The sequence below is a fragment of the Pholcus phalangioides genome, unplaced genomic scaffold (genome assembly GCF_987345545.1).
Source record: "Pholcus phalangioides strain wild (caught in Gottingen) unplaced genomic scaffold, Ppha-v1.0 ptg000018l_1, whole genome shotgun sequence".
Taxonomy (NCBI): Eukaryota; Metazoa; Arthropoda; class Arachnida; order Araneae; family Pholcidae; genus Pholcus; species Pholcus phalangioides.
Window position 1 is genome coordinate 8,783,191 of NW_028301611.1, and position 24,071 is coordinate 8,807,261.

A 24,071-nucleotide genomic window follows, 5' to 3' on the forward strand; every position below is an offset into this window, starting at 1 on the left:
TCAAAGATAAAAATTATTTCAACTAAAAAAATTATATTATAACTGCCTATAAAATACGAATATCTTGCATATTTATAATGTTAAATGCTCTCGCCCTCTCACACTTTGGGGATTGAATTTCAAGAAATCTTTTAGTGAGTATATGTTATAAAATAAGCCACTTACCGAATTTCATATTTATATATGCAGTGGTTTCAGCTCTGATAAGTCAGTCAGGACATGTTATATATATGATTATTCTCTAAATACTTTCTTAAATTAATCATTTTTATTGGCCATAGCAAGATTTACATTTTGCCACCTTCCTCCTGCACTAGTGTAATTTGACACCATTCTTCCCATTTTGCTCCGATCCCCCCCCCCAACCTGTATATGCGAGTCTGACTTAGGTTGCAAGAGTTCAAAAAACACAAAGATCGATGAAAATCTCATTCCCAGTTCCCTCTAGAATAACACTGATTTAAATGTTGTTTTAAGGTGTACAGCATAATTTCCCAACCTCTTTTGTCCCATCGCCCCCTTCAGAATTTGCTCCGCCCATCGCAATCTAACACATAAGATCCTATGTTATACCTGATGCTTTTACTGCCGGAACAGCTTTGGTATAAGGGACATGCCAAATTGGTGACTTTTCCGGCGATAAGTTGCCACCGGTGGTACACTCTGGTTCGGTGTTGTTCTGCTGGGTTGTCGCTGTTCTGAAAAATTCTGCCAGGCCCGTTAGTTGTTGTAGTGCATCTTTTCAAATAACCGTACAGCCATTTTGTCGTTTGTGCTTGTTCCGAGTGTTTGGATGACATTTTTGTCACTGGCCAGGTTGTATTGTTCTTTTTTTTAATCGATTTATTATTTAAACAATGGTCTGGGCTTCATTTAAACAATGCCCGGGTTTTATTAAAACCCTGATCGATTTATTATTTAAACAACGGTCCGGGCTTTACAGTCGCCCCCCGTATTCGCTGGAGTTACGTTCCGGGAGTAACAGTGAATAACAGAAACCATAGGTTTTTTTATTGTATATCTCGTTTATTGAATATTATGAGAAAGAGCGGGGTGACACAGAGGTAGAAGGAAATGTAAAAGAGCATGCAGCGATTGTTGGCGATGTTTTCTGAAAGAATGTTATTTTTCTGTTTGCGATGTCTTCTTCATATCATTAAGTATGTCTGAGTATACTGGCAAGGCTTCCTCTACTAATTTTTCTACACGTGAAGAACGTAAAATAAAGGGATTTATGTTATGAAAATAATCTATTGCTGATTTCAGCTTGCGAATCCCTTTCGCTATGTTACTTGTGGTGAACTTGTCTTCTACTTCTTTATCTGGTACTGTTTCAGTAACAGTTAGCTGCATTAACTCCTCCTTGGTCGACCCAATATCAAAAGAACTTTGAATAGCATATATTCACTAACAAGGTACCTCCTGACTTCCGAAACGAAAAACCGTTTAAACTAATCCAGGAAAAGTGTTTTCATAGACCAAGCCTTTTTATTGTTCGTCCAAAATACTGGGAGCTTTGGCTTATCCTTCCCTTCAACGCTCGCGAATTCGCAGATTTGAAAATGATGGTGGGCTTTATCATGTACCTATTCGCATTTGCGTAAAACATAGTAAGTCTATCTCTACTTGCCTTAAAACCAGGAGCTCGCTTTCTTCCTGTTGCTCAACTTCTTTGCGGCATTTTCTTCCAAAATAGTTTCGTCAGCGTTAAACACCTGGTGAGGTGCATAACCCTTCTCTTTAATAGTTTTCTACGAATTTTTCAAAATTTTCTAGCTGCCTCCTGGTCGGCAGAGGCTTGATCACCAGTGCTTTTTACATTGCGCAATCCGAATCGTTTCTTAAACCTATGAAACAACCTTTACTTGCATAAGATTCTGATGAAATAGATGTTTCACCAGCCCTTTCCTTATGGGAATAGTAAAATTTTTCGCATTTTCTGTTATAATATTACAATCAATTGAAATACTTTTTTGTGTCAGTCTTGTACCCACAAAAAACAGCATTTTCTGTACGTGAAACACATGGATCCCATAGGTGCTGCAAAGTTTTGACTGCCACAGCTTCAGCTACAGCTGAATGAATTTCAGATGCCTTTTTCCTGATATATCTCACCGTAGATTCGTTGATTCCGTAATGGCGGACCACAGAAGGTATTGACTTCACCAAGCAGTCAATGTATCAAATTTTTCTTGTCAAGTTCTCATTTTGATTTACCTTTTCAAAACATTATCAGTAGCACTAGAAAAATGAGCCATCCTAAACAAGCACAACTCAAATTTTATAAATAAAACACGTGAACGACGATTGCTGAGTATTTTAGAGAAAAATTCCACTGAAGGAAAAAACCGCAAATACGGGGGCGACTGTATTTTAAACAATGGCCGGTTTTATTTAAACCCAGATTTATTTATTTTTGTTTATACCATTTGTTTTGTTTTTTACTGTTTTCTATGCTGGAGATTTTTTTTTTTCTCTGGCGCACGCAGTGTCTGGCGGCTTTTTCTCGGACCGTCGGAAAAAAAGTCACCAACTTGTCCCTTATACCAAAGCTGTTCTCAAATAACTAATGCAAAATACCAATAACTGGGCATTCAATCATGTTACAGGGCTGGAAATTGCATTCAGCATTGTTAGTCTTTTGGTCGGCGAATAATAAAGCTGGGGGAAACAAATTTGTTTTATTGGAGTTATAGCGGTTGAACTTTGAATTCGGTTCAAATTTTTAGCTGTGGTCCCAATGCGGTATAATCCAGATCGCCAAGGGTGCTGTAAGTTGCCAAGGCAGCGAGAATAACGTAATTTTTTTTATTTTCATTCGAGGTGGGCTATTCAAATGGTGTCTCCCTCCCTAATAGTATTTGAAATAGCAGCATTTCTTTTGCCATTGTCTAAACCTGTCACTGTCTTGTCTCACTAGGATTATGCTCCCGTATAGGGTGTATTTTTCAGATACATTTGTAATTTTTTTGCAACTTTTCTCCTACCATTTTCAGTGTCATAAAAAAAGAAATATTTTAGTCTACCATTATTTTAATGAGAGTGGATACCCAGAGTGACTTGTGCCCAGTTTGTTTTTCAGAGAGTCCGGGTTTTATTTTTTTATGGAGAATATTCATTTGTACTATTGTCGGTTTCAGCTTTCATGTTTCCTACGCTGGTTTTTTTTTTTCGGTGTCCATAGTCAATCACGGCCTCAGAGACTTTTCCTCGGACATGTTTGGCGTTTTCGGGAGATTTCCCATTTTGAAATAAACACAACTTGCAAGACTTTCAGGGATTTTTCTACGAAGATACGAAAATTGTAAACCCGAAGCATCCGCACCTATGCTATATGCCTAGCTCCAGGATGTGAGGACAATGCACCACGGTAAACTACTTGAACACAAATTAAAGCTTCCGAGAGATTTAACTAATTTCCTATCTAGGAATCGTTCAATTGTTATTTAACTAAACATAACTGACAATGACAATTCAAATTTACCTTGTCTAGATCAAAAAGGAAATCTAGATCAATGGAGAAACACGTTATACAGGTACGAGAACTAATTTTTTAAAAAGAAATCATTTTCTATATAAATAAATGAGAATTTAAACTTTAACTCACCCTCTACTATTAAAACGTCCTCGATTCATTTGAAATTCTTATTTGAAAGACACTGGCAATAAATAAATAACTGGAATTGCTTGGAAAAACCTTCGAGAGCGAACAGGAAGTATTCCTCACCGCGAGAGGGTTGATGTCAAAAGGAACTTGTGCCTACGTAATCTCGCCGGATACAACAAAGCCGCATCGATAAAGGCTTACAAGAACGAACGATTGGGGGTCCACAGCAGTGAGAACACGGACGCGATGGAAAGCATGGAGCAGAATGAATGTGATGATTATGATGCTTGTTTGAATTTTATTTTTTAAATACGAATATTAAATCAACGGAACAAAAAAATATGAAACTTCCAGTGATCAAAAATTTTATTTTTGGTAGCTTTGATATGAAATTAAGTTGGATCACGAATTTTTTGGCTAACATTATGTTTAACAACGTGACCATACTTTTATGGAAGCTTACTGGAATTGACCATATTTCATCTAAAAAAATACGGGACATTGTCAATTTCTGCCAAAAACAATGCGAAATTGCCAATTATTGCTGAAATCACTGAATAAAATCACTAATGGCGGGAAATGAAACGCTACTACAAATTAAAGTGGGAATAGTTTCAATCTTTGATTTCAGAAAATAAAAATTTAAGTTGGCTTCGTGTGGAAAATGCGTGAAAAAACGGGACACATTTTTACAAAAAAATTCAGAACTATTGGAATGTTCCGGGAAATACAAGACTTACGGTCGTGGGCTCCTAGGCTCGGATCTTTGATGGACCCCCCCTTCTGTGATGATTGTAATTGTCCCGGGCCCTGTCAACCCTCACCCTTATGGGGCTATGTGTATCGTCGCCCTAAGCTACTTGACTTTTCATACAGCGTCACAGCGGCACCCGCCCCCCCCCCAACTGCATTTTGCAAGAGGGGAAACTCTATAAGGAACATTTTAGTGCGAAAAAAAATCTTTGTCTGAAGCCCTATCAACCCTACCCTCGTGGAGGATGACCGGGTCGCAACCATAGGTGCGCGCAGTTAAGGGGAAGGGGAAAGAGGGCATGAGGGTGTTCTATCACTTTGGTCATCTCTCTCCCAGAAAATGTTTTCCTGGCTACGGTCTTGGTCACAAATGTGGGGGGGGGGAATAAAATACCAGTGGTTTTTAAACCTCTATACATGTCCGAGCAAAAATGTGCAAACGTCTCAGAAGAGTACCTCAAGAAGAATGAGCCAGGGCCGTCTTAAGAGCATCATGGGCCCCCGGGCCAAGTGGTTTTTCTGTGGCCCTAACAGGTAAATTCTAGAAAATTTCAATCAAATCTCATTTTTGTGAGGCCCCTCTTCTCCTGAGGCCCCTGGGCCGTGCCCGGGTGGGCCCATGCGTTAAGACGGCACTAGAATGAGCATGAATCAGTTCGATAATGAAATTATTGCCATTAAGAATTTTAGAAACAACCCTCGTGATGATTCTCAATATACAATGCAAGGAAAAAAAAAGTGAAAATAAGTGAGTAAAGAATTCTTATTCAGCAAAATAAACGAAAAGGTGATATTCACAATGATATCCATTCTCGGGAAAACAAAACACAAAATTAAAAAGTAATACTTTTAATGTGGAATGTACCCAAATACAGAATCAACTCCTGTTTGTTTCTAAATACTGGTGCCTACATTCAAAAAACATTTATGTGCACAAGTACTTTTTTCATGAAAAAAAAACAACAAAAAAACCTGTTGATGAAAATGCATTATTACGTAATAAAAAATCCTTACATGTGGAGAAACATTTTGAATTACACGAGAATAATTTCGGTTTCCATCCAATCATCCCATGATTCACATTTGTTTAACAAGTTAGTATTTTTTTGCTATGTTTTTTCGATAAAGCTTCAGAAAAGTAAAATCTACATAAAAACAGGGAATTTATAAAAGAACTTGTAGTTTCAATAAAACTTAATTTTATACAGTATAGGTCCTTGATCAACTGGCTCCCGGGTTATTTGAGGTACTTTTCCAGAACAGATTCAAATAAATTAGAGCAGCGTTGGCACAGTAACTACCATCTTGGTAAAAACCTACTTTTTCCACGGTTTTTCTGCTTTGGGAAAAATTCATGGTTTTACCACTTCTAGAGAAAAAAATCAGTTTCAGCCATTATTTTGAAAATTTATCTACTCGTTCATTTTTCCTAAACAAAAATGCATAATTTTAAGACACTGTTGTGCAAACACTGGAAAACAAAAATTATTATATTCTTGCTACAGGGCTGGACAAGCAGCCAGGTCACCATAGCAACTAAAAAATTGGTGTATTGGCACCTAAAATTTTCCTTTGTGTAGTCACTAAACTGCAGGTTCAGAGCACCACAAAATGTTTGGAATTCATAGCAGCTCATCTGCCAACATGAAAGAAAAAGTAAAGAGAATGCCCTGGAAAAAGTAAAGAGAATCATTATTTTGGACCTTCTTCGAGTAATAATTCTTTTGGCCAAAAAACCTAGTGCCTAGATTTTTTTCTGCCATTTGTCCGGCCCTGCTCGAGAGACCTAAAATATGACCCATTGCTCAAAAATGCTTGAAACATAATTTTTAGAGATCGAAACCACAGCAAAAACAGCCATTGCAACACTTTCACCAACATGGATGAAGCTGCAGGTGTGATGCGGATGCTTCTATGAGAGTCCATCACTAAAGCGGGTGAAATTACAACAATAATTTTTTATTCCTTAAAGAATCAGTAAAAATTAGGTACTGTTAATTAATGGCCTGTAACAATATTTCATCACCGAAATCACTTATTCATAGCTATTCTGAATATGACATTGGAAATTCAACAATGACAAACTTGAACAACAATTTGTAAAAGGCATACATTCAATAAAATGAATATTTTATCAATTAATGAAATGTATTAGACAACCATAATTATTAGTTGGAATTATTGTAAGCAGTATGATAGAAAGATTTCTGGCCTTTTGGAAACTGAATGATTGTAGCACAACGAAGAGGTAAAAAGACAGTAGAAAACAGAATTAAAGACTATGAAAAAAGTTGTAGATCAGGTCAAATTGAGAGGAAACTCTCATAAACGACCATAAAATCAAATACCCTGAGACCAAGGTGCTGGCAAATGATATAATAGCTTCTTTCTTTGAATGTACAGAGAGACCATTGAGATTTTAAGCTTCCAAATTCCTATGATATGAGAGAGGAAGCAGTGAGAGAAGTTTGGCAGTATGTAAATCCTGTCTCTGAAGTACATAAGATGATATCTGTTCTGTGGCTGTCAATAAAATAAGAGGGAAAACAAATCAGATTGCTCACAGCCTCTTGTAAAATTATATCTTTCCAGATATAAAGATGCCACGCATGAGATATCAGTTTAAAATTCACAACGATCAATCAGAACAACCAGCGCTTGCCAAGCTGAAAAAAAAAATACATAACTATACTCTATTACAATAATTGGTCTCTTAGGTGTTGAAAAGTCTTTGACATATCCCCAAAGCAGAAAATGTCAAAATCTGTGTCGCAGAACAATCAGCGCTACTGTAGAACAATGTGGAAGAATTTTAAGAAAAGTGCAAAAATACTAATAAGGGAATTTTTACCGAAGAGCATTTCCAGTCAGCTGAGGGCTCATTGAAGAACAATGCAAAACATTCTGCTTTGAGGCATATGGTCAGAAATGAATCTTCAAACTAAGTATCCAGTTATAGCACCTACACATCTCCTGATGAGACCGATCACTGATTTTGGAAAAAATGTTGAGAAAATGAACTTGCACATGCAACAGCCTTTTGCTTTGAAACTTCTCTTTCAATCCCGAATGAGTTTATCCACTCAGTCAGAACAGCCGAACAGCCCAAAATCTTTCTATCATAATACTAAGTTTCTCATTCTTGTAGGTGCTCATATATAAAGTTTAAGTGCCCATTCGTAACTTGCAATAAATCTTGTGAGATACTCATCAAAATCTTGAAATTTGCTTTGTTGCTCAAGATTCCTAAAGGCTCTGCGAGAACATCAGCTATAGACTTGTGAACCTGGCTGATCTTGTTGAATAAGTCAGACTCGATAGGAAAAGTCAACAGCTTACACAGCTCAGTGAAGTCACTCAGCCACGTATAATAAGCCTGGCTATTAAAGTCAGGGCATGATACGTAGTCGAAATGTAATGTGTTATGTATGGGCTCTTCTGCTATGCTGTAACTGGATGGCACGTTGGAAATTTGTTGCAAATCTGGACAAAACATCTCACCCATTCCAACACATCCCTGCACTTGAGCTGCAGGAGTTATGTCCTGGAAGGCAGGATTTTCTGTACTCGGAATTTCAGAAAAATCCACACCTTGAATATCAGGCCCAAATAAGTTGTCATAGTCAATGGCTATGGGTAGAGGTTGTTTATTTGGCATTGGCTGTTGAAATTGAGTGGTAATTATGAAATCTTGGCATGAAATGTCTTTTTCTGGCTGAGATATAGATGTTTGCGAACATTCTTCTTTCTCGGACAGAAAATTATCACGTATATCAGCGGCCAATGGGGTGCTAGTTTCTTCAGAAGCATTACTGGCACAACCAGAGTCTGTACTAGAGGACTCACAAAGATCTGTTTTCTTAAGAGTTTTGCTGCCAGAAACTGACGATGGCTTAATTTTGTGTTTCTTCATGAGGTGTTGTTTCAAAAGCAATGGCTTTCTGAATGAAGATTTGCAATGCCCACAAGGGTACACCTGAACTGAACTAGAATTGTGGTCTTTAACATGTCGCCTGCAACTCGAGCTATCTGCAAATGACATGCCACATACATCACATTTGTATGGTCTGCTACCAGAATGCAATATTTTGTGGCGATTGAGGTCTGAAAGTCGTGTAAAAGCCTTATTACAGTGAGTGCACTGGTGTTTCTTCTCGCCATTGTGCGTTTTCATGTGAGATTTTAAGTAATCTTTGCAGGAAAACTTTCTATCACATATATCACATGAGTGTTTATATGACTGCGAATGTATCAAGAGGTGTCTGCGATAGGTGCTGTTTTGTCTGAATCCCTTGCAGCATACTTGGCACTCATACAATATTATGTTGTCATGTAACGCTTTGTGCTCCTTCAAGGCAACTGCACTGGAAAACCCTCTTTCACAGATGGAGCAGAGAAATGGCTTTGAACCTGATAAAAGAAACAATACTTGAACACTCACAGGAAAAAGAATAAAATACATATCGTTAGTTCATTTTTGTCATCCCGCCCATGGGGGTCAATTGGATTGGAACCTACAGTTCATTGCCAATTCTGAATGATAGCGTTCAACCTTTTTTTTTTATGTGTTTCACTAAGAATTTCCTGCAGTAGACATGTGTTTTCTGGCCATTTTGTTGCAGTTTCTGCTATTCATCTATGTTTTCATAACATGGAATGAAGAGAGATGGCAGCACCAGCAAGAATACAAATCAAGCACGGTTCTAGCAATATAAATATAAGTTACGGATCCACTTACATATCAGAACACACATTCCGGTATGTATTGTTAGAAATTCCATAGAGCAGAGGTGCACAACCTTTTCAGTCCACAGGCCAGATATGTGGAGATTTTACACCACATTTTACACCAAATTTTAACAGTAGTTAAAATTATGTCTGTTGTAATTAGTAACCCTACTTACCTTAGACTAGGGGTTCTTAAAATTTTTCAGCCACGACCCAAAATTAACAATAAGATCGGCTTCGCAACACATGGGACTGCTTTTTTTATTTTTAAATTGGTGAAACCAGTGATGCAATAAGTGTATTTTTATAACATCACTTGCATGTGATTTGCACGACTCATCTAGAAAGCCACTGCGAATAAAGTTTGTGTCGTGACCCATAGCTCAAGAATTCCTATCTGTGAGTGGGTTTGTATGACTAATTTATAAAACTTATGCGAATCAAGTTTTAGTTCTGACGCATAGTTCAAAAATCCTTGGCTTTAAGTGGATTTGTATGACCCATTTCTAAAACCTGTGTGAATCAAATTCAGGTCGTGACCCATAGCTCAAGAATCCCCTTGCTGTAAATGGATTTGTTCTGCCCTTTTTCGAAGCCTCTGTCAATCAAGTTCGAGTCATTACCCATAGCTCAAGAATCCCTGCAATAAGTGGATGTATTGTATGACCCATTTCTAAAATCTATGCGAATCAAGTTTTGGTCATCACCCATAGCTGCAAGTGGATTTGAACGACCCATCTCAAAAGCCAACCCATAGGTTAAGAATCCCTGCTTTAGACAATATTTGGCAGTTATGGAAACTTCACTTGGCTTTGTTAATTTTTTTGGTTGTCATTGGTAATTTCACTTGCATTAAATTTTTTTTTTATAACTGGGGATAACCTGTATGGATTCAGATTTCCCTATTTTTAAGAAGAAAGTATGATTAGCCTAGGCTATTACTGTGTTGCGTGTGTTGATACTTTTCTACCAGAACAGCTTTTGTGGGTTGTGCACCCCTGCCAGGGCAAGTATCTTATCAAACCGTGCAACCACGGCTATATCTTTTGTTTCTTCGTTTCAGTTTTTTACAAGTGTTTTTGTCAAGTCATAAACAATGTTTTTTTAGAAGGAGTAAAGTGATACTTTTTTTAGAAAGTACAACTAGAACCCATAAGGGTCCCAGTACCAAATTAATCCCTGTTAGGCCTCCTCAAAATAAGAATGACTTTGTCTAATTCCTTATACACAGTTACACTTCCAATATCAAGACATTTTATGTCAGCAAACTCTTTTTCTGAATCTAGTAGACATTGAAGGACCGGACACACCCCGCTTCTCATCTCAGAGAGAGATATCGAAGGTTTCCCGGGGGATGGGTGTATCCGGAAATTTAGAATCTAAGACAGTAGTAGCCTGACATACAGGTATAGGTTGACGAAAAATACAATGACAAATAGAAGTGACATACAAAAGCACTGCCTTGAGCCTCACACTTTAAGAGGGTCTCATAGATGTTGGAGGTATCTTACGCAAAGGGAAACCCTAAAGGCCATAACAGACCTTTCTTTCACACCAAGCACAACTGATCTATCGCCATGAGCAATTTACTACCTAGTGCGCAGGGAAGGGCCGCCTTAAGAGCGTCATGGGTCCCCGAGTCAATTGGTTTTCTAAGACCCTACCAGGAAAATTCTTGAAAATTTCAATTAGTTCTCATTTTTGTGAGGCCCCTTTTTCTCTTGAGGCCCCCGGGCCGTGCCGGGTGGACCCATGCGTTAAGACGGCACTGGCGCAGGAACATCATTTTAACCTTTTCCGGTTTCCGGGGGCAAAGAACATGTACTCAATATATATATATTAAGTTTTAATGTATTTTCAAAAGCCGGGGGGGGGGGGAGGCAACGGCCCCTGACCCTCCCAAAATGACGGGCCTGCTAATGAGTTGTGCTGGAAGTGTGTGTACTTAACAATCTGAGTGTGTATCTAGTGTCGTATCTGATTTTTCTGTGCTGCTATCTACATTTCAGAAGTGAAGTGTAATGATTGAATATTTGTGACATTTGTAGACCTATTGATCTCTGTGGCGAGACTTTTTGGCTGTCATTCGTGCCTCAAAGTTGAGAACCACAGAAAACCAACTTCAGCCAACCACTACTGTGGCACCAGTGGTGGTCGAATCCTGGATCTCCCGATATGAGTCCATCACTATGACCACTTGGCCCCCACAGCGGCATCATAAACAGTCCATGAAATAGGGTTGTTAAATTTAAAATATAAGGGACCACAAATTATACTTTGGCATTTTCATCAATGTGCATTGTCCATACAATTTTTTAAATTTAGCATTTCATTAAAAAGAAAGAAAATTAGCCTTGGGATCAGCCCCTCATCCCTGAACTCGCTAAGATAACACTGGTGAAAGGTGATTACACTATTGGAACAGTGATTTTGAAATGGTGTACTGCATACCCTAGTAGAAGATTGGTCACAGAGCGATCAGTTGGAGGTTATTGATACAGCCAAGAGGAATAATGATGGAATCTTAATGGGTGAATGGAGGTTTGAGTCAAACAGAACTCCCAAATTATTAAATATTTTTAATAATTCCCACGTACAAGATTTTTAAAGCATAAATTTTGCTCCTGGAAGCTCCCAGATGTCTTAAAACAGCCCCATGTTGGTTACAAAACTGTTAGAACAGTGATTCCACACCCGGATATGTTGCAAGATCAGTAAATAGAGTTATGAGGTCACTAACACAGCTGGAAATGAAAAGAGCAGCTATGTATTTATGGGGAACCTGAGTCAAATAAAGACACTCACTCTTTAATTATTTAAAATTTTTTATTCATGATTATAACTTTGAATTAAGGAGGCCCTAGAAAAAGGTTTGAGCTCCCTGGCTTTGAACTTGTTCAGGCAGCACTGTCTGAAGTAATAGCAAGAAAAAAAACCATTGGCTCAGTTTTGATCATGTGACACTCCAGACAAAATATATAGGATAGGGCTTGAAAAATTGAAAAATATTTAGGTGCCAGCCCAATAGGAGTTAAGCATGGTGTTTTGCTCAAGAAAAATGGTCCTAAATGTTTTCTTCTACTTTTTCCATTGAATTTAGAAAATTTTGTGTCACCCTTAGATTTCAATTTAGAAATTTGCTCCAATTTAACAACCACATTTAAGAAATTTTAGGTGCCAGTACTGATTTTTTAGTTGTCATGGCAACCTGGCACTTGCCCAACCCTGTTTTTTTTCAATAATGTGATCTTCACGTATTCTCAAAAGATCTGTATGATATGTCCAGAGAATTTGTTAGTGTTAATAGACATTCATGACTGAACTGGAATTCAAACTCAGACCTGCACAGTCAGAGGCTAGCGCTCTCTAACTGCTCAACTGCCAGGTGGTAACAACTGCTCAAGCGACATACACACAACTTGCATTGCAAGACATTGCTGTTTGATGTTTAAATTTGAAAAAAAATTCCTGTCTTGCCAAACACTCACACATCAAGTTACTTGCAATTCCAGATTTAAAATAACCTATTTGCTTCATTCCCACAATTTAAATCAAACATAATTTTAGAATATTAATTTTTCAACTAAGTTTCATTGATGATGGAAAATTACCTGAGTGTGATATAGTATGTCTCAGTAAAGTGAGTTTACTTCTGAGAACTTTCCCACATTCACTGCAGACAAAAGCATTAGCACCATATTTTGAAATTTCCTGTAATTAAAGCTCAATTTTTAAAAAGAATACAAATAAAAATGTTCATTTGTAAATATGCAATTTAAGAATCAGCAAATATAGATGATGCATAACAAACGTCTTGTAAACAATTTTTTTTTCACAATTAAATCTACCTGGGAGTTGAGTGAGTCAGTGTACTAGTTTTTAGGGTGTGCTGTTCTTGATTCAAACAGGTTCAGAGATGCAAGCATTGTCTCTAGTGATGCTTAAAGTGATGCTCAAGAGTTGCTGGATTTGTTTCTGCCCATGTCTAATGATTAATTTTGAGTGATCCAAACAAATCTTCATAACAATTTTTTCGTTGTCGTACTTTGTGTATATTCAAATTGTAAGATTACTAGTGTATTTGGTTCACACATTGCGTTCATGAACTGAAGCATACATGTTGCGAAACTTCATTTTGCAGGTTATAGAAAGAAATCTACCTTCTTCATACTAGAGAAATTTTCATGCATGGGCAAAGGCATAAGTAAGAGGGGGCATGAGAAGCCTGTGCTCTCCACAAGACAGCAAAAAATTAATATTTCGAAGAAATAATTAAAATATAAAAAGAAAATACCCTTTATAAGCTATATCAACCAATTTCTGTTAATTTGAATGAACGGTATGGGTAACTTACCCTGGCCCGATAAGTATATCATTCGCCACATGGGGCTTCCCCAGAGGGAGCCTTTATTTTCTCAATGTAAAAAAAAACCATATATATATATATATAAAGCCCCAGGCAGCACCATTAACTTCTCCTTGCGAACAGCAATTTCGTGCCCCTCAGGCTTAAAATAAGTAATTTACATTAAAGAAAAAGATTAGCATACTGTCAGCACATTATTACATTCCTAGTATTACACTAAAATATTATCAGCATATTATTACACTAGAATGTTATCAGCATATTATTACACTAGCATATTGTCAGCATATTATTACATTAGCATACTGTCAGCTCACTACCACCAATGAACCATGTGTGTAGCTATGAATTATGCATATAATGCTCTACACGTTTTCCCATTATTTGCTTTATAAGAAATCCAGTTTTTTTGTTTTTATTAGTGCCAGAATGGTGATGCTTTCATTCTTTCATTTGAACGAAGGGTATGAAAGTGCCCCCCCCCCCCCCTTCAAAGATTGATCCTGCATATGTCACCCCTGTGTAGATTATAGATAGATAGATAAGGATGAAACACCGCCCTTGGGACGATTTACATTTGTAGCCCATTATAGACAGCGAGAGAAAAAAAAGTATGTCAACAGTACAAGGTGTTCATAGGTAGTCACCCTCCCAAATATTAACCATGCCTGATGTTGCTTAACTTTGTGATTGGTGATTAACCAGTGTGTATTCAGAATGGCATGGCTATTGGCTGTGAAGATTCTATCCTGTTGTTGTGAGAGCTTTATCTTAGAGAAAAATAATATTTATATTTTTAATTCCTTTTAATGATTCAAACATTTGTATGTTTTTCCTTTTTGTTGATCCACAGCCTCTCTGTCTTGACTTCTTGCCTTTGGTAAAGGCCTGTTGAAGTTCTATGTATCAAATTGTTATGCTTTCATGGGTTTGACTGCAGCCACAACATATTACTTCTGTGTGTGTGATGCTTGGTCAAATTCTGATAAGAATCACTATGAGATCATCTTTAGCCAATAGGCATCCTCAGACACACTCACAAGCAAGACGATACAAAGGCTATAGACAACACAAAAGAACATGGAAAGATGTATGCTAGGCATCACAAGGAGAGACAGAAAAGGAATCACTTCGATGAGGAACCAAACAAAGGTATATGATATCATGGAAAGAATTAAACGTCTAAAATGGAAATGGGCTGGACATATTGCAAGAAGACAGGACAACAGATGGACTATAAGTATTCTAGATTGGTACTCCCATTTTGGTGTTACATGTCAAAGAAGGCATCCCCATGCATGCAAGATAGATCGACGAAATCAGAAAAGTGGTTGGAGTCAACTGGATGGCTAAAGCATCAGACACAGCAAAATGGAAAAAATTTAGAATTATCGGCCGCCTGGAATGTGGGCGTACTCAGACGGAAGTATTCGAGGAACTTGGAATGGCCCAAAGTGTCAACTCTAGGCTTTGGCAATGATTCCAAGATAACGGAAATGTCAGTAGACGTTACAGTACAGGTCGCCCCCGAGTTACAATGCCGAATGAAGACCGGTATTTGGCAGTAACTGCCAAAAAAAGCAGATGGAGCACAGCATCCGACCTGTCTCGTCAGCTATCTGCAGTCACGGGTACCACAGTTTCAAGGCAAACCGTGTACAGACGTTTGGGAGATATTGGTCTATATGCTTGCAGGCCTGCCAGATGTGTTCCGCTCAGGGCAACTCACTGTCGGCAGCGATTAGCCTGGAGTAGAGAACATGCAATGTGGACATCGTCACAGTGGGCTTGCGCGATGTTTTCCGACGAGTACAGGTTTACCTTGCAGTCTGATTCACGTCTGACTTTCATATGGAGAACGCCAGGTACCCATTACCACCAAGACAACATCATTGAACGACACCGTTACGGTGGTGCAGCATTGCTCGTTTGGGGTGGAATTATACTGGGTTCCAGAACAAATCTGCATGTTCAAACCGGAACCATGAAAGCGCAAATTTATCGGGACATCATTCTGGAACAACATGTAGGCCTACGTTTGTTTAGGGGTGCCATGGGCGCAGAATTTGTGTTTATGGATGACAACACCCGTCCTCACCGAGCAAACATCGTAAACGAATGCCTTGAATCTGAGTATATAACCCGTATGGAATGACCAGCATTCTCACCTGACTTGAATCCGATAGAGCCTGTGTGGGACATGCTTGGCCGACGAGTTGCAGCCCGTCAACCACCTCCTACATGTGTACCGGAGCTTCGGAGAGCATTGCTTGCTGAGTGGAGTGATCTTCCCCAAGATCAGATCGATAATTTGATACTCAGCATGCCTAGGCGTTGTACAGACTGTATTTCATCGCATGGGAGACATACAATGTATTAACCATCATACCAACCATGTAATAGTAAGTTTTTGTGAAGGAGATATTTTATTACAATTGCTCCAGAGAGCAAAAATCGTAGTTTTTATGTATAGTATCATACATACACCATCGTTTTTGTTCTTTATCTTTTGTTTAATAAATGGGCTTTATGAATAAGTGACGTTTGTTTTGTTTCTGAACCTTTATTTGCCGGAGCTGGCATTATCCTTAATTTATGGACATGAGTGTATTTATGACTAGATCGTACCCAATTTTTTTCCATGTAAAAGTAACATATAGCACATATTTTCTACTTTTCTTTTTCGTATTATATAAGTTTTCATTTATTGAAAAAGAGTTTTTAGTCTCATTCACTTCAGATTATAAAGACTCTACTGCAGGGGGTCTTCAACCTTTCAGACACTGTGTGCCAAATTCAAACTTCCCACAGAGCCTGCGGGCCACCAACTGATTTAATTTAGTGACATCTTAATATAATGGGCCAATGCATCCTCCCTTCGAGTTAAACAGGAACAAAAATAATTGAAGACTTATTTTTTCTGAAATTATTTCCTTCAACTTTGATTAGTTATGAAATAATTTTTTTAATTAATTCTGAAAAAGTTTGTAACAAGTTCTAAAATTATTTCTTTCATTAATTCTGAAATAATTTCTTGCATTAATTTTAGAATTAATCGTTTTTCAATGTTTTAAACCATTTTTTGAAAATGATCGTCAGGGCTCGACGAAAAAGCTCAGCAGGCCATGCATTGAAGACACCTGCTTTACTGTAAAAGAATATGCTGTAAGCTGAATTGTGTTACAATGATCAGGTTTAATCATCTACTCCCATGTATCTGAATATTGAAAAACAAGGTTTTTAAAATTAATTAAAAAAAAATAAATAATAATGCAATACTCACATCATTATCTTTATCATCACCCTGAGAAAGAAGATCAGATAGGGAACGACTCTTAGTTTCATTCAAAGAAGAATACAAGTCACCTTCTAAATCCTTAGAACCAGAACGTGATTTTTCTATAATATTCGGCTTAGCTGCATAAAAAGAAGAAAAAAACAGATGAAGATTTTTTTCATGTGAACAAGAATACATTATGCTTTTGACATATTATAGGCAGATTCTGACATAATGTCAGAATCTGCCTGTAGTATATCAAAAGCATAATGTATAGGGACGAGTCCATGTCAACAAATAGAAATTTCTTCATAATCAGATATGCATCAATATCAAGGTCTACTATCATCAATAGGGGGTAGGATTATTATGACCTAACAACATAAGGTTGATATGGACTAGTTAAAAAATCAGAATTCCCGGTTTCTAACTACTCCATAATATGTTTTTAGGTGATAAAAATCCTAGCCCTAATCATCAATTATAATAATTATGATCGAGAAATGTACTGGATATACCACGACAAAGAATTTATCCTTTGCTTTACAGCCAAATGTGCAAAGTTTTTTTAGACTTAATGTTAGGTTGGATAAAAAATTTTTAATGATGAGTTGAAATTATTTGCGAGGAGTTGAAAAATTAATGTCTAAGGTAAAATTTATACTATGGAGGATGTCCATAAAATATATTTTTCAAATAACAAAAAGACCATCATTAAAATTTTTAGTTTACTGCAGGGGTAGCCAACAGCTGGCATATGAGGTGATTTTGTGCAGCCCACAACAAGGTAGAATTATTGTGTATTAAATTGATTTTCTTATTATTTAAGCCATCATTTCCAACAGACCTGATTAACATACCATTTACATTCATTATTTCTAGTGACGAGAGTAATTAGTTATGTTTTCATTGCACTGCCTTTTCACACAAACGTATTGCTCTTAAAGTTGGTTATGGACATTTTTACCTCATTTCTTTTTTGACCACCTCGTTGGACATGTTGCTTTCTGTGGCTTTAGAAGCTGAATGCATATGTGGTGCGCTGCTCACAGTGATGGAACTTTTTGGAAGTGAATGCCAACTGAAAATTACAATCGACAAGGCAACGTAGACCTCAATAACTTTATTCTAAAGAGAAAAAATGTGTCATATGGGATGGTCGGGTTCATATTGTGCTGTTGAACAAGAGAGTTCCAGACACAATGGTTTTTGTATCAAAATCAGGGAAGCAGTCATCTCTATAAATTTCGACAAAGTAGGTTGGTGACATTCCCCATTGAAGCAGACTAACACTTTTCAAACCAAAATACTTATGTTCTGTTCCAAGAAGGTAACTCAAGTAATAAGAATGCATGTAATCTCATGGACATATGGGAGCATAATGGTGAATGTGCGCATCCTTTCACATCTATGGGTAGTCTTCCTGATAAATGCAAAGTTGGTCCATTTTATCTTGATATCATCATAGATTTACCCATGACAGTCAATACTATCCACACGACTGGCTTTTAGCATGCTTACCATTCCAATAATAAAATTTCTCTCAAAGTCTACCAGTGCATGAATCAATCCTTTGAGTGTCTATTCGACCTGTGTGGCCCCACTGGTTACAAAATTAGGAGTAAGGGATAAAAATAATTGCACAAAAATGTAGAAAATTTTTTTTCTCTAAAACTCAAACTATGGATGTAATTATGTGAATGAGCTTATTTGCAAAAGAAACTAATTTTTTATGAATTGCATCTACTAGTAGGGAACCAGATAAACCATTGTGATGCATCAATTTATGAAGGAGTGGAGCCCAGGAAAAATTTTAATGACTAATGTGTTCAGGTTTGCACCACATTATTTATAGAGAATACAAATCTGACAGTTTTCTGGGTCATTCTACTAGTGTAGCTTGCACACAGGAGTGTTGTCCCTGGTGTGGCCAGTGATGCTGCAGCTGACCATTATATTGGCCCTTGATTAGTGAGAGTTGGCCACCCCTGATTTACTGCATAAGACTGTGAGTGTCTGAACCTACAAAAAGAATTAAATTAAGAACATTAATTAAAAACAATTTGAATTTACTTTTTTTGTTTTTTCTCTTCTTACGAACACTTCCTCGATTAGCTTCCTCATCATCATCACCCTCACCACCACTGGAGAACTCTTCGAAACAACTGAAAAAAACACAAAAAAAAATTATATCATACCAAGAAATTAAATAATAATGTCTTTCAATGCGAACACAGAAAAATATATTATATTAAGAATTTTAAAAATAGAAACTCTTATAACTGACATTTGTTTGCATTTTTTTGCTCTGTCTGATGATAGAACATTCTTACTTCATCAACAATATTGTTGTAATATCACTGATTGAACAAGATAACAATCTGGAATTGCTTCTTGGTTCCCACAGCAGCTGATTCTCTGAAATGTTTTCAGTTAGATATGGATTTTTCGATTTCATCTCTTTCCTCAATTCCATGGCTTTAAGTACTCACCAAAATCTTCACTTAGCATGATAAGTGCTAAGACACGAGAATATCATCTCCAATATTTCAATTTATTCAGAATTTGAATAAAATTAAATGCACATTTATCTACTTCAAGTCTTTGCCAAAAATTTCATAGCAATGCTGACTGAACATTACACATTAGGAAGGTTTCAACACTGGCTGGTGCAGCACAATTATCCTTTTATTTACTGGATGAGCATGCTAGACCACTATGCTACAAGGGCAACAAACCTTTCTCCTTAGAGCTCATGTGTACTGAACGGGAGCATACATGGACAGTAACACCTAAATCAGGTCGAAAGTCACAATTGATGACACTGCCACCAGATGGCAACTTATCCAAAGACGATGCCACTCTCCACTGATCATATGAATGTTTCACCAGTCGAAAATTCAACTGCAAACGCAGTCGAATTTCCCATATGATCAGCGGGGAGTTGCATCACTTTCAGATACACCACTATCAGGTGGCAGTATCAGCAATTGTGAACTTTGGCCTAAATTATGTCTGACTGCCCATGTACGGTCTTGTTCCTGTTCAGCAAACACGAGCTCTAAGGAGAGAGGCTCGGTGCCTTTGTAGCATAGTGGTCTAGCGCGTTCATCTTGTAAGTGAGAGGATGTAGGTTTGCTTTCCTGCAAAGGTAGTTGAATTCATCTTTCTTTCCTAAAATCACCCAGCAGTTAAAGCCTTTGTTTGTTCTGTGAAGAGTGACACATCTTTGCATTACACATCAACATGGCTACTGACTAATGACTTTTTAACTGCATTAAATAAATAACAAAATTTATTTGAATCCTTCAAAATCAGATCATCAGAAAAAACTGAATTTGTTCTGACTTTAAAAGTTAATTTTTATTTCTTGTAAATTAATTCAAAGTTACATAAGCCACAACTTTATGATGGGAAAGTATGATGATTATACTTCTTTAGCAACTTGTTTTAGCCTATATTAATACCAAGGTGAACTTCGAAAGAAATCTACTGGTCTCAACCAGGAAACAAACTCTAGTTTTCTGGCAATCTGAGCAAATGCACCATTCCACAAGAGACGCAACTTTGCTTTCCTTAAAACTGGCACAGTAGCGTTTCCCATTGAAGTAGACTAAGCAGCCTCCTTTAACTTCAGTAAATGGCTCCTAGAGGCAAGGGCGGTTCCAGAGACCGTCTGGGAATGGGGGAAGATGGTAATTTTTCTTTCCTCAGAAAGGAGTTTGTAATTTTGGGGGAGGGGTAATTAGGGTAATTACCCCCCCCCCCCTTGAAACCACTACTGCCTAGAGCAAGTCCGTAACTAGACTGGGGCAACAGTGGCACTGCTCCAGGGCCCCGAGTCGAATGGGAGCACCCAGGGAAAAGTCTGCCCCAGAGCCTCCAAGAAGGCACCCTACGACTCTGACCTCGAGGGTGATAGTTGAGAGATGGTTTTTCTCAGCCCAATACATAAAGAGAAGACATTTCTTTTCGAGTTCACCACAGCATTAATATCCAGAAAGTTTTTTTCTTGATATGTCATGTTGCGTTTGTGACATATTACCTGTATTTTTTTGGTGCGATTTTCCTTCGAGTAGGTCTGTTTTCATGCTTCAGTATCTGATTTGTAGGAGCTGTTTCAGAAGCTGCAGCCATCTAGAAAAAATAAAGTGTGCAATACTACATATTAAATATTAGTTTAATTTATCTAAACATAGTTATATCAAGAAACAGTATTATCATCAGGAGCCATGAGCATCTTTAATTTCCTTCATTTTTTTTCCATTACCTAGTGCTAGATATAATAGCCGGTGCTGTCTAGGTTTTCTTTTGATACTGGGAGTGAGAAACCATTACATAGCTGCCAACTTTGGAGAATGAGAATTAAGGAAATTTTTGCGTGTATCCAGATTCGAACAAAAATAAATGTAAAAAGGATCTTTTAAAACATTCTAGGAATTTTTCATTAATAAAAGGGAAATTTTAGGGATATTTTCCCACTGAAAAAAACCGTGACACCGTGCAAACCATGCAATCATGGCCAACCAATAGGTTAAAATCCTTGAGTTGGGGGGGGGGGGGGTACAATTAAATCTTGCAAACCAAAAATCTGTCAGGACATGGATAAAGCAGATGCACGTGATTGCGCCAATTTTTGATTTCGGAAGGCCAGATTGACTCTTCCTGATTGGAAAATTTTGTTTCCTCCCCAAAAATAAAATATATTTTTTTGTGACTTGACGAAATGGCAACAATTTACACAACGTGTACGAAGCAGCAGCTTTTTTCTGGGTAAATTCTTGGGGAATAATTTTTCCCTAAATGTAGGGATTTTTTCAATCACGGGCAAAATTCGGGGGAATAAAAGAATTTTTCAGGAGTCTGGGAGATAGAGTAGAAATTCAGGAGACTTAGCAGCTATGCCATTGTAAGAGAATCATCGTAAATATTTGGAGTCATTATTGAGGCCCAAGAATCATTGTTGCCTGATGGCTTATGTATAGATTAAATATAATACCCCACACTGCCTGGGATTTTTTTCCATACGCGGTGATACCTTGACTAATGAAGATGATTCGTCTCAGAATAATGTTCATTGGCCAAAACTTGATTTCCCATAGGTTTCTACAGGAAAACTGTTTAATTTGTTTCAGAAATGGCCCAAAATTTGAAGATAAGTTTTTTAAAACATCAAGGAACCTTATAAAGAATTTCAAGTATTAAGTAAGCAGATTTTTAGCCATTTTTGACCCCCTCCCCCCCTTGTCAGCAAAATTTCATCAGCAGCTTAGAATATTTCATATCTTCAAAAAGGGTGGTTGATGATGTAAGCAACCTTCAAGCCCCTCCCACCCTGTATCATCAAAAGTCAGCAAATCCGGAACCCTCCCCCCCCCTCGTTGCTGACGTAATACTTGAATGACCCCAAAGAACTGAATATTTGTACTGTTTGTAGGACTGTTGCTCTCTGTGGCGAGACGTTTTAACGGGGAGATCGGCTCGCATTTGCGCCTCGAAGTTGGGAACCACAGAAAACCAACTTCAGCCGACCACTGTGGTGACAGTGGGGCTCGAACCCGGGTCCCCGCGATGCGAGTCCGTCACTATGACCACTCGACCACCACAGCGGCGATTATTAGATTCATAACATATAAAATTATAAAACAGTTTAACACACAGGCCTAATGCGCTTTTTCTTAACACCCCCCCTATTATCCAACATTCTGCTGGCCCGTTTATGGCAGACAAGTGAGGCTCTACTGTATGCATACATACATTACATCAGTAGGCTCCACCTTTGATGCTGGTGGGAAACACCCCAGCATCATGTGTTTACAGATGTAGCAGTGATACAGACCTCCCTAGCAGTGTTTACGGATGTTAATCTGATCCCGAAGCGGGACCAGAGCCTGGGTCATGCCTGGTTTCACAGTCTTTCCTGCTAGAAGCCAGATGGCAGCATGAACATGAAACAAGAGCAACTAGACAACATAAATACGTTAGGGCCAAGCATACACTCAGAACACACATTCTTAGGCATGTGCCGATTCGTTAGAAATTCCGGAACAGCTTTGGTATAAGAGACACGCCCACTTGGCAGCTTTTATCTGAATATAAGTTGCCAGCCCCGGCGCACTGTGGTGTTCTGCATTGCCGTTGACTGCTGGATTGTCATTGTTCTAGAATGTTCTTTCTGGTGCTGGTGGTTGTTTTCTATTGTTTCTAGCGTGTCTTTTGAAACTTCCAACTGCCATTTTTAAACGTGTCTTCATTCCCTTTGTTTTTTCTCCCAAATGACGTCACCTTACAGCCGCAGCGTTTTGAATGATTTGAAAAATCGTTGGAGATTAGTTCATTTTCTCTTCCTTCCGTATATATAATGTAGTGTGTGGGTCGGATTAATTATTGGGTATCTCTTCCCTCAGGTCGTACCTTTGGCGATTTTCGGCGACTTTTTCTTTTCGGCGCCAAACATGTCTGACGACCCGATCAAAATTCGCCAAGGCCGTTAGACACATTACGGGCGCCGAAAAAAAAAATCGCCAGCATAGAAAACAATGATGAAAACAATATGAAAAATATCATGAAACACAAGAGAAATGAAAACATAAATAAGATCTGGGGAACAGTTTCGGTATAAGGGACAGGTTGGCGATTTTTAAATTAATTAGAGAGAAATAAAGAGTTTATTTTATGTGGAGCTATTTTTAATTCTCATTAACATAATCAACAAAGGATAATCTTGTAAAGAGACCTCTCAATTTAGGTGCATAATGCACTTTTATACTAATGTTATTGGTAAAGTTTATAGTTCAAAAAATAAAAAAAAAATGATAAAATAAATCACCGATAAAGTGAAAGCGCCGTGCGAAAAATTTCAAAACAATCTCTGCATCCAAAAAGTTTCATCAAAACAATAAACAATAGCGAAATGGTCGACGTTTTTTGCCTTTGAAACGACTGAGTTTTTCCACGAGCAGGAGTCAAAAAATAATACAGGCTCTGACCATATTTATCCGGAAACAAATACAGGACTATAAGATTCTAAATACGGTTCATCGCCAAAAATGATGCCAAAGTTGATCTCTAGTACTAAAAACCACTTAAAAGTCGCTAATGGCGGGAAATGAAGCACCACTGCAAATTGCAGTGTATTAAAACGGCCGCTGTGGTGGTCGAGTGGTCATAGTGACGGACTCGCATCGCGGGGGGTTCGAGCCTCACCACAGTGGTGGTCGGCTGAAGTTGGTTTTCTGTGGTTCCCAACTTCAAGGCGCAAATGCGAGCCGATCTCCCCGTTAAAAAGTCTCGCCACAGAGAGCAACAGTCCTACAAACAATACAAAATATTCAATCATT

At 37.9% G+C, this 24,071-nt stretch overlaps 2 protein-coding genes across 5 annotated transcripts in view; both read right to left on the reverse strand.

Annotated features, from left to right (window-relative positions):
- Positions 1 to 3,857, reverse strand: part of LOC149071663 (putative ATP-dependent RNA helicase DDX5) — a 34,088-nt gene extending 30,231 nt beyond the window's left edge. For all 3 annotated transcript variants that reach the window (XR_016194570.1, XM_089247755.1, XM_089247754.1), the window contains exon 1: positions 3,608 to 3,857. Coding sequence is in view for 2 of the 3 variants with exons in the window: in XM_089247755.1 (XP_089103881.1) it covers positions 3,608 to 3,636 (29 nt within the window). In the remaining variant the exon portion in view is untranslated. The remainder of the gene's footprint in view (positions 1 to 3,607) is intronic.
- A 1,336-nt stretch (positions 3,858 to 5,193) lies between these two features.
- LOC149071664 (uncharacterized) lies at positions 5,194 to 23,651 on the reverse strand. 2 transcript variants are annotated; one of them, XM_089247787.1, is made up of 6 exons: positions 23,561 to 23,651; positions 20,777 to 20,868; positions 18,805 to 18,896; positions 16,738 to 16,871; positions 12,700 to 12,799; positions 5,194 to 8,770 (listed from the first exon to the last, which is right to left on the reverse strand). In XM_089247787.1, exons 2-6 carry the CDS (start codon positions 20,866 to 20,868, stop codon positions 7,497 to 7,499), a joined length of 1,692 nt encoding a protein of 563 aa, XP_089103913.1. In that variant the 5' UTR covers positions 23,561 to 23,651; the 3' UTR covers positions 5,194 to 7,496. The 2 variants fall into 2 exon arrangements, with proteins under 2 accessions (XP_089103913.1, XP_089103912.1); XM_089247786.1 differs by having other exon boundaries at positions 16,738 to 16,874.
- Positions 23,652 to 24,071: the final 420 nt, after the last annotated feature.

Bases quoted from the DNA above. Each gene is read 5' to 3' on its own strand.
- LOC149071664 (XM_089247786.1), bottom strand. From the start codon at position 20,868: ATGGCTGCAGCTTCTGAAACAGCTCCTACAAATCAGATACTGAAGCAT. The intron at 18,897-20,776 runs GTAATATGTCAC...TGTTTTTTTCAG, and splicing joins ATCGCACCAAAAAAATACAG to TTGTTTCGAAGAGTTCTCCA. The intron at 8,771-12,699 runs GTAATTTTCCAT...TTCTTTTATCAG, and splicing joins ACATACTATATCACACTCAG to GTTCAAAGCCATTTCTCTGC.